At 33.1% G+C, this 11559-nt stretch overlaps 1 protein-coding gene across 1 annotated transcript; it reads left to right on the top strand.

Annotated features, from left to right (window-relative positions):
- The first annotated feature begins 1625 nt into the window (after nucleotides 1-1625).
- LOC147382614 (putative disease resistance protein At1g61310) lies at nucleotides 1626-2594 on the top strand. The gene has a single exon (XM_086427201.1). It carries the CDS (start codon nucleotides 1626-1628, stop codon nucleotides 2592-2594), a length of 969 nt encoding a protein of 322 aa, XP_086283327.1.
- Nucleotides 2595-11559: the final 8965 nt, after the last annotated feature.

The following is an 11559-nucleotide window of genomic DNA, read 5'->3' as shown; positions in this document are numbered from 1 at the left end:
TTTTCATAATTCACATAATAACTTGTTCCTAACAAATTGTGATCAGTCTCTTTTTGGATTTTTATAAGGTATTGAAATATATTCTAGTGATTTTTTGAGTTCTCCTATTTGGTAGTTTGTGTAATTTTAAATTTTATAAAAAATACAAATATGATAAAGTTTGCACTGTCGTGAAGTAATGAAAAAAGACAATTCAAAACATAACTTAAATTGCCTAAGTCACAAAATTTCTAAAACAGTCGTGCTAGAGTGACCACAAGTTGGAACCTCATATCGCACTTCTTGAATGAAAAACATCTATGGTTTCTATCCACTTTCACATCAAGAAGTGCTGTATGAGATTCCAGCCGAGGTGACTTCAGCATTATTCTTTCTAAAATACTTTATTAGAACCAATCACATTTGTCCATTATCTTATTTGTGTTTTAAAAGTAATTAGATTTCTATCTGATTTTTTAAATATTCATTACTACCATTGTACAAGTTAGCTTTTGAAAAAATAGTATTAGAGATTTTAGTAATAATAAATTTATTTAAATGTAAGATCGGTATTTAAAATCAATATAGTCATATTCGACTTAACATTTTTCATTTTATTAAATGCTTATAATGATACAATAGTCACATAAGGGAATTATTTGCATATTATCTCAGAATATTTTAATTCCTTATCAATGGTCATAATTGTTGGTCGTTTTCAAATCTTGCACTAGACATCCTGTGAGTATAAGTGAAAAGATTCAAGCAAAGGTTCAATCAAATTTAGTTTTAGTGGTTTTTTTCTTAACAATTGGGAATTTTTATTCTCTTTTTGAAGTTTTGTTGCTTTATTCTTTGAACTTGATCTTTCTGACAATATTTATATGCATATTTAGTGATGGCAAGTAGTAAGGTTCAAGCAAGGCATTAATCAAATTTAGCTTTAGTTAGTTATTTCATTCTCTTTAAGAATATTGGTTGCTTTATTCTTTGTACTTGAATCTTTCTAATAATATTTATATGCCTATTTTGTGATGGTAATTAATTAGTAAGGTTCAAGCAAGGCATCAATCAAATTTAGTTTTAGTGGTTCTTTTCTTCTCTTTGGAAATTTTTTGATGCTTAATGTAAAATCAAATCCTTTTAATAATATTTATATGCATATTTACTAGCAAGCACTCATATTTCTCCAAAGGACATTTCTTCTTTGTCTTAAGACAAAGCAATTGGCTTTTTTGAATGACTTAGGTATGCAAAATCTTTCATTTATTATTCATTTTCATCTTTACCTCACATTTTAATATTATTATTTCTATCTATTTAGATCAATTTGTAGGGTTTGTTCCATATCATAAACAGGAAAAAACGTGCATAAGCATGATTTACCATATTACATAATGATAATTATATTATAATAATTTTCATAAAAAAATAAAATGTAATAACAATACTCCTTATGATCTTAAGATAATTATATGTTTGTTATTACTTTGGATGACTAACAGGTTCTTTTCCAAATGCACTTCGTTCGAATGACAATCGTTCTTCAATAGGCCAGTCATACTTCTGATACTTGGTAGTTCTCATTTGTTACTGTTGTTTCCTCTATAATTCATAAACATAACACTTGCTCCATTGAAGAAGCCATGGAATTTTTGGTATCGATTGTAACGGAAGTAGCGAAATGTTTATGGGTTTCCATTGAAACTCAATTCAATTATTTGGTCTATTACAAGGCCAACATTGAAAATCTTAGAAGTCAAGTTGATGATTTAGAAGCAAAGAAGAAGGATGTACAAAATCAGGTAGATGAATCTCTTCGAAAATTAGAAGAGCCCAATGGAGAGGTGTGTAAGTGGCTAAAAAGAACGACTGAGATTGAAATTGCATCAAGAAATGGAATAAGAGAAGTGGATGAGAACAATAGGTGTCTCAAGGGATTGTGCCCCAATTGGTGTTTTCGTTATAGGGCGAGCAAAGAAGCGATAAACAAGGCATCAATCATTAAGGAACTCCTCCAAAAAGGAAAATTCGATACTGTGTCATGTGGTTTGCCTCCCCCAAGTGTCATACCAACATATAGTGATTATGTCGAGCACTTTGAGTCTATAGAACAGGCAATGGTTCAGCTCATGAAGGCACTATGTGAGGAGGACATTGGAGTCATAGGGGTGTATGGGATGCAGGGTGTAGGGAAGACTACTTTAATGAAAAGACTAAATGATGAACTACAGAAAAACCTACTCTTCAAGAAGGTTATATTTGTGACGGTATCCAACAACCTCGATTTGAAAATCCAAGACGTAATCGCTGAGAGGTTAGGTTTGAAGTTGGATCCAAAGAGCTCACAAGCTGTAAGGGCTAACAAATTGTATATGAGGTTGAAGCAAGAAAAAAATGTATTGATTATATTGGATGAAGTGTGGAAGAGACTAGAGGCACTTGATATAGGAATTCCTAACAGAAACGACCACAAGGGTTGCAAAATTATCCTAACATCTAGAGAAGAGAGTGTTTGCCACCAAATGGGTACGCAAAGGAATATTAAATTGGAATTATTGTCTAAAGGGGAGTCAATAGATTCTCTTCAAGAAGCAAGACAACAATGTAGTTGATTCTCCCATATTACAAACTAGTTATGAGAAGCTCAACCTATTTTTTATTAGCAATTGTAATTGTGGGATTATGATTGAAAATAGTGTTATATAATGAAAACAAGGGTTACAATCTGAAAGCGCCCTCGATCCGCGGGGTGCGCGGATCCGCTTTTGACCCTTGAGATTTGGGAGTCGCCACCTAGTTGTTAAGGTCTAGGAACCAAACTGACTCTAAAAAAGGTAAACTAATCTACGAAAGAGAAAAAGAGTCCGGGGATCACGTTACGAGGTTGGAAGGTGTTAGGCACCAACCCCGCCCGGCCAAAGCCGGTCTCTACTAACTTTCCAAGTAAATCACATTGCTAAAAACCTAGATAGAAATAAAAATAATAAAAAAAACTGATACCTTTCCGATAGCAAGGATTTTGCTCCCTCAGATCTGACAAAAAGAACTCCTTGTACTGTACTCCCTTGCTTCGTTCTGTCTCCGGATTTGACTTCGGATCTCCTAAATCAAGGTATCTCCTTGTTTTTGAATCTGAACTCTTCAAGTTTGTTACGAATTTAGGGGTGTTTTTGGAGAGATTTTATGTGTTTTCTAGACTAAAATTGAAGGGGGGATGTTAGGTAAGGAGTTGGGACTCCAAAACTAGGATTTATGGGAGGCTAGGGGGGCTTCTAGACCTACTTCTCCTAGGGTTTATGATTTGATCCGAAAATAGGGTATGAGCACCTCTATTTATAGATGTTTTTTGGGGTTGATTTGGATAGAGTTAGTGTTTAATTAGAGATCTTTTAATTAGAGTTGTGTTTTAGTTAGACTTATTTTAGGTAGAATTGTGTTTTAATTAGAATTGTTTTAGGTAGAATTGTTTTTAAGTTAGAACTCTATTAGATAGAGTTATTATTTAATTAGAATTCTATTATGACTTTTGGTCTTATTTGATTGACTTTTAATGTTTTGACTTTAGTCTTAATTGATTGACTTTTAATATTTTGACTTCAGTCTTGCTTAATTGACTTTAATTTTGACTTTAGTCTCACTTGATTGACTTTAATACTTTGACTACAGTCTTGCTTGATTGACTTTGAATTTTTGGAGAACCCCCTTCCATTATTTCTTTAATTCTTTGGACCCCCAAATGGAGGGGTCCTTAAAGAAATATCCCACGAACCCTCAACAATTTTACCCGAAAGTCCGATTGATCGATTTTTTAGGTTCAAATTTTTAAATTAATTTTATTAATGTTTCACTTTAATTATTTAATATTTTATTTATTAATTTCGAATTTTTTAATTATGAAAATTGTGAAATTACCGTTTTGCCCCCGGAGAGGACTTTTCACGTTTTAAGTCGGTTTTTAATGTTCTAGGATGTTTTAGAATCGGTTTTTCGTAAGAAATTCAATGAGAATGTTGGTTTGTGTCATTTATGAAAATTTTTATGTGAAATGATTGTGAACTTTATGAGGGGCATTTTCGTAATTTTGTCAAATTCTGTGAAAATTGGCGAAATGATTTATTTGGTTTCAATTTGTTATTTTATGTGTTTAAGAGAGTTTTCCTAAGCGTAACGTAGGCTCTAGGGTTGTTTTAAGATTAGGGTTATTTTAGTAATTTGGTCAATTTTAGTGATTTTTATCGTGAAGCTTCTTTTTGGTCTGCAAGATGATGATTTCTATGTTTCTGGGGTCGTATTTTCCTAGCGTAGCGTGGTTTCTAAGGTTTTGTCAATTCGAGATACCTCATCCGGATTTCTGAAACATATCTGGTAACAAAGTAAAGCAATGGAATACACATCCATCATTGGGAATCATTGCGATCGGGTTGACGAGTTGATTAATCAGGCGGATGCAAAAATGGGGTGTCTACACAATCTTATTCTCAATTCCTCTCATAAAATTTGAAGAACTCCTTGTCAAAACCCTTAATGAGCTGGCTATGAATTTGCAAAACATACAAAGACAATCCAAAGCTACCACTAACAGAAGACAAAGCACTTATATAACACTTATCAGATACCATCGTTCCCCTATTTCAAAGTGAATCTATTCCTAAGAGCAAGTTGGTGATAATGTGATTCTTATTTAAGAAATTTGGAATTTTACATGAAACATGCATGGTCCCAAAATATTGTGCTTTGTAATGTGTCTGATGTTGTATGCATCAAATTTTTTTTGCTAGTTTCATAATTATTTTACATATTTGGTTAGAGTTTCAACAAAAGACCTAACTACTACAATTATTCTCCAAAAATCACGAACCATTTTAGCGAACTTATGGCATGGCTTGACTAGAACTTAGAAGGCACAAATTATTTTTGTAAACTTCAATGTATAACATATGGTCATTTACATAAACATTTTAGACTTAAGTATACGCATGATACAAAATTTGAAGCTGCATCTTGCATTACAACCCACATGTATTGTAGTGCCCCAAAATCCTAACACGAATCCTCATGATCCTGTACTAGAATCCAAGGCACTAAATAATACTCCCCATAGACGATAATAACGAAAGTAGAAAACACACGGTCAAGATGATAATATAGCAGTCGAAAAATAAGAAAATTAAACTATAAGCGTGACAGCATACCCACGAAGTATCAAAGTAGATGAGTACTCAAACTATAATAAAGGAAATAAATGGCCTAATATTGCCAATATACGAGAGTCCTTTTAGTAAAATCAATTCGTACTCTCTCACTAAAAAATAAAGAAAAAGACCATAAACCCGAAGTGCAACTACACTAGTAGGTATAGCCCCAATGATCACTTATGAGTAGTAAATAGGAGTAAAGTTGTATGAAGTAATATTGCAAACATAAGAAAATCCACAATTTATAAATAATGCAATTATAATCCACATGGCATTTCTAATAGAACTAAATACAAATAATGGAGGTGTAGTAGATAAGAGTGTTGAGAATCATGACGGGATACTATAGACACCCCATTTTTGCACTCACCTGATTAATCAACTCGTCAATCCGACTGCAACGGTTCCTAATGATGGATGAATATTCCAATGCTCTATTTTGTTGCTAGATATGTTTTAGAAATTCGGATGAGGTATTTCAAATAAATAAAACTGTAGAAACCATGCTATGCTAGGAAAATATAACCAAGAACATAAAAATCATCATTTTCAGACAAAAAAAATCTTTACGATAAAAATCATTAAAAAATGATCAAATTACCAAAATACCCCTAACATCAAAACATCTTTAGATCCCACATCATGCTTAGGAAAACCCATTCGAACGCATAAAAAAATAAAATGAAATCAAATAAACCATTCCACCAATTTTCACCAAATTTGACAAAATTATGAAAATGCCCCTCATAAGGTTCACAATTATTTCATACAAAAAAATTCATAAGTGACACAAACCGATAATCCCATCAAATTTCTTACTAAAAATTGATTCAAAAACATCCCAGAACATCGAAAAACAACATGAAATGCAAAAGTCCTCTTCGGGGGGCAAAATGATAATTTTTTAATTTTAACAATTTAAAATTTTAAAATTAGTAAATAAAATATTAATTAACGTAAAGTAAAATCTTAATAAAATTAATTTAAAAATCTAAACCAAGAAAATTAATCAATCAAGCTCTCAGGCAAAATTATTGATGGTTGCCTACTTATTTAAGTGGAGCCCCCAGATATTTGTTAAAAGACCATTCTATCTGGGGGTCCAAATAATTAAAGATATAATTAGGGGGTTCTCCACAAAAATTAAAAATATATTTTTTTTGTTGATGGTTGTCTACTTATTTAAGTGGAGCCCCCTGATATTTGTTAAAAGACCCTTCCATCTAGGGTCCAAATAATTAAAAATATAATTAGGGGGTACTCCACAAAACTTAAAAATATATATATATTTTTCTTTCATTGTACGTAAGATTAAAAAACCTAATTTAAAAAACCAAGTCAATCTCGTAAGACTTAAGTCAAAACTCTAATTAAAATCCTAATCTAAAGAAACCTAGTCAATCAAATAAGACTCAAGTCAAAATCCTAATTCACCTTATATAAAAGGAGACCTAGTCAAATCCTAATTTTTTCAAAAAAATCCATAAATAGGAGTTTCCACAACCTAATTTCGCAGGTAAAAGAAAATCCTAGAACAAGTAGGTCAAAAAGTCTCCCTAACCTTCTTAAAACCCTGATTTTGAAGCCCTAACCCCTTACCTATCATTCAAATCCTAATTTTTTTATCACAAACTCCTAGAAACTCTCCACAAAACACCTAGAAATCCATCAAATTTTTTAAGAAATACTCAAATCTAATAAGAAGGCACTTCATCTTGGAGATCTGAAGCGGATCCAGTGACAGAAAGAAAGCGAGGAGCATCTTATGAAGAACCATTCTACTAGTTTTGAGGGAACAAATCGTTGTGATCATATAGGTATATTTTTTTAATATTTTTTTATTTATTTTATTTATTTCTTTTAGGTCTTTTAGCAATGTAATCTTCTTGAAAAATTGTAGAGACCGACGTTTACCGGGCGGGGTTAGTGCCTAACACCTTCTAACCCCATAACGTGATCCTCGAACTTAGTTTCTTTTTGTAGATTAGTTATTTTTATCCATCTTGAGTTGATGCTCGGTTCCTAGACCGTAATAACTAGGTGACGACTCTCAAACCTCAAAGTCAAAAGCGGATCCACACACCAAGCAGATCGAGGGCGCTTTTAGTGGCGAGTCCACTAAGGACTATTGAGGATTAGACTTGAAAAGTCCCAAATATAGGAGCATTGCCAAAATGACCTAGTTTTTTTTTAGCTTTTACTTGTCTATTTATTGTTATTACCATTCTTTTTGGCTCAGGTATTAATTATTTGTTGGATTTTGAATATTTTGTTTTAGCGTTTTTTTTTATGGTTCAATCAAGGGTTATTCGGAATGACCTTAAATAGTTTGAGATTTCAAGGTGATGTTTGTATTGAGGATGGGATAATGATCATTGGACATGATTTTTTTTTTTAGATGTGTGTCAATTTGCCTTTCGATAATATTTAATTTTTTTTTTAATGTGTTGGTATGTTTTTTTCTATAACTTTTTTGGTATGTCAAACTGTCCTTTGACAGTGTTATTTCCATTTTTTTTTGTGTATAACAGCAAGCAAATAATAAGAAAAAATAGGAATTTTGGGATTCTGTTAACGACAACAAGGCATAGGGGTTGTAAATCGATTTTTATAAAAGGTGTGTCATTAGTAAGAAATGGTTTTTAACTATTACACCCTTAATATTTTAACTCAATGAGTGGTGTGCTTTTAGTAAAAAATCATTTTTTTCTTAATATCCCAATTTTTACCATCTTCTTCCTCGTCTCCAACAGAGAAACTTATTTTAAATTTGTTTTATAAACCTTGTTTCATCATCTCCAGCAGAGACACTTTTTTTTTACACCCTGCTTCGTCGTCTCCAACAAAAAAACCTATTTTAAATCTAATTTTTTTTCACCCAACTTCATCATCTTTTACAGAGACCGATCGGTTTAATTTCTCAAGCCGATCAGTTTAAAACTTTTATTCTGATCGGTTTAGTACCATTAAATCCTATCGATGTCTTCTGAGGTAGAGACGCAAAGTTTCGAATTGATAGCCCCCTTTGAAATCTAATCAATCTTGAACAATTTTGCTGAAAATCGATGTCTCTTTTGTCTGTCGAAGAAGGTTTTAGAGTTGCTGGTTCAGATTGGTAGGAGATCTTTGATTCAAACCGAAAAAGTGGGATTCCAATCGAAGAAAAGAATTAAAAAAGAAAAAAAAAGATAATTTGTGTCGATTTTTCTTAAAATCTGACTTGGGTTTCAATCTGAATCAAGAGCTTACTGTCTTACGTTCTCAATCAAGCCTACAACATGAGAGATATCATGGTTCTTTAATTGGTAATGGGGGAATGAGTGGAAACCGTGGTTAGTGGAATTTGTTGGGGCTGTTCCATGAGTGCTTCCACTTCAATTTCGAGATCTAACAGAGCTTTAATGGCGGACGATTTAAATCCCATTTTTCTTTTAAAAACCTGGTTTTGTTTTAAAGATATAGAGAGAAAAGAGAGAGCATGTGAGGTGTGGACGTTTGAGTAGTGTGTGCTAGCAGCAAATTTCAAAGAGAAAAAAATAGAAAGTTGTGTGTTGGATGTGTGCTGATTGTGTGTTGGCTATGTGCTGAAAACAATATTTCAAAGAAAATGAGGTATGTGTGTGTGCTTGTAGCAAAGAAAAAATGTGTAATATTTTTTTTTTACCAATAATGATTGGCCCCACCTTGTCTTCTTTTAAAATCAATATTTTGGCATGCTTGTTGAATCTTCATCACATAAACTCACTATTTTACAAAACTTGTTATTGAAAAACAACAACTTTATATGGTCCCATATATATATGAGAAAATCAATTTTCATTTTCTGACTTCAAAAGATATCCAAAAAAAAGGCTAGTCTTATTAATTTAGTAAGATTCCTTTCTTACTAAGAGTCATTGACCTCGCCACGTGGCACCCAAGAATGATTCAATGCCACGTGTTTATGGTGGATGAAATTCTGAGAATTAAAAAATATATATATATATTTCAAAAAAGATTCTTAAAAATTAATTTTCATTTTGAATTTTGATTTAAAATTTGATTTCATAGTCGCTCTTTTTAAAAAAAAACATTGGATCAAAGTAAAAAATGTGAATTTCACTTTTGGATCCAAGCTTTTCCATTAAATCTAGAAGATTACGACATTGGATTGCCTACATGAAGGGCCACGTGGTCTAATGGCCCTTAGTAAAATTTTGAAAGTTTATTGTGTTAGTCAAGCTAGTTTGGTCCTTGCCCAAAGTGATCTTTGTTTGGATCATAAAAAATTTGTTTTTGTTAATTTTTTTGAAAAAAAAAAAAAAATGTTCATCACTCCTTATCTTTACAACTATCAATCCATCTTCAATTCAATGTTTGGTGAAAACTCAATTTTTTTGGATTGCTCAAAGCGATCCTTGATTGAACCATAAAAAAAATCCTTTTATTTTGAAAAAATAAAAATAAAAATTCTTGTGCCTATCTCAATGTTTATGTGCCATCTTTGATTGATCACTTCCGTTTTATTTTGTCATGATCTAATTGATTGTCTATCTAATATGCCATGATTTGATTGATATATCTCTATGATGTGCATGCTTTGATCTCGAACTGAATGTTATGGATTTTATTTTTCTTGATTAATATGTGAAATCCATACTTGTGTGATTTGATCTGGCCTATTGGCCCATTTATCAGAAAAATGCCCCGGGCACACCTCACCCTGTTTTGCACACACCACTAGCACGTTTATCGCTTTGCACGCTTGCATGTCCCTTATAACCAACGTGGCACTAGTGTATGGCCCGATCTCCTCGTAAGATGCGACGTCATGTATGAAAATCACAACTTCAGTCACATACCTTTATGGTATATAAAATTGGGACATCAGTACCGTTTGATCAGGTGACACTAAAAGGTATATCGATGCATCCAGGTTAGAACGACCTGAGCCTTTGTCCTATTGTAAGTCACAAAGTCATATGTCCTGATCGCCAACCCTAGACTCGTATCTATACGTTATATCAAAGTTAATATAAGTTCACCAATTGCACTTCTTGGTCAAAATTAGTGCCTAAGTGAAATCCTGCCCTAGTGTACCCTACTATACAAGGGGGATAGACAATGTCTATTGTTGACGAGAGGTATTTAAGTGTGCCTTTGCTTAGCATCGTATGCCACCTCTCAACTGGGGATTAAACTAGTTACTTTTTGACTTTAGAGATTTGAGTTGGAGTCTTAGATTATCACCTATACGGTATATCAAAACAAGTCATCATGTATCGAGAGGTATATAGGTGCACTTGGGCAAGGGTGGGCAGATAAATTGCATTGCATGTTGTAAACCTAGAGGCTAGAAACCTCCCTACAGATCATAACTCGAACTTATGGTGGGTGTTCCCGGGTTGCTTGTTGGATATGGACCTTACAAATGATGAGATAAGGAATGTACGATTTTGTCTTCAAAGAGCAATCTTTTTTTTAAACCTAATTCGAAATTACTGGGTGCACCAACCCAATAAAGAGTCCATTTAAAAAAAAACTTGTCAATGATTCATAATGACCCAGTCCATCTCGATCCAACGATCATGGTGGATCAGGCTATTTAAATCAAAATGAAATTCAAACTCTTTTCTAATTTGGGTTTCAACCCATTTTAAAAGAAGAAAATGTTTTCCAGAAGAAAATACTTTCTAGAAAGAAAAAAAATGAAGGAAAAATAATTTATTTTGTTTAGACCTTAGAAATGTACTGAAATATCTTTTTGTGTCAAATCAGGATGCTAGCCACAAGCAATAACCCAATCGACCAATTGGTCAAAACAACTATCATAGGGATGCACCTGGTAGAGAAATTCAACTTTGGGTAATTCATGTTGAGATGTGTCTTGTATTTTGATGAGTTTGAGATAGATTGGAACCTTCTACGCGTTATGGCAAAGCGTTGGAACCCTTATCTCCATATCTTCCATATTGGGCATATGCATTTGTGTCTTACTCATGAAAAATATTGTGGCATCATAGGGATATCTGCTTCAGGATCTCTAGTCAGACTTTCATTGGAGACAGGATATACTGGTAAACTCGCCACAGGACTAGACATCTCAAAAGAAGAAGCTAAGGCCCTAGTCCATAACGGGAGATTGGACTTAGTACTTTTATTGGGTCCGTATCACTCTCGCAATCATCCCGTCAACATAAAATCAGAAGCCTGGCAAGCCACTAGAAACTATCGATTATGCTTAGGAATTCTAGTCCAATATATGTTGATCTCCAAAATTGATGGTCAAACTGTCCCTGAGTCCTTCATAGACATAGCTTTCCAACTCTTAGGTAAAGCCAACCCTGTACCTCTCATTCTAGCTGAAACCTTATTGGGTTTAGATGCAATAAAAAATGATGAT

Source organism: Akebia trifoliata, chromosome 16, assembly GCF_017979445.1.
Source record: "Akebia trifoliata isolate Shusen 1 chromosome 16, ASM1797944v1, whole genome shotgun sequence".
NCBI lineage: Eukaryota > Viridiplantae > Streptophyta > Magnoliopsida > Ranunculales > Lardizabalaceae > Akebia > Akebia trifoliata.
The sequence above is the reverse complement of the archived record's forward strand: the minus strand, read 5'-3'. Positions and strand labels throughout refer to the sequence as shown.

Bases quoted from the DNA above. Each gene is read 5' to 3' on its own strand.
- LOC147382614 (XM_086427201.1), top strand. From the start codon at position 1,626: ATGGAATTTTTGGTATCGATTGTAACGGAAGTAGCGAAATGTTTATGG.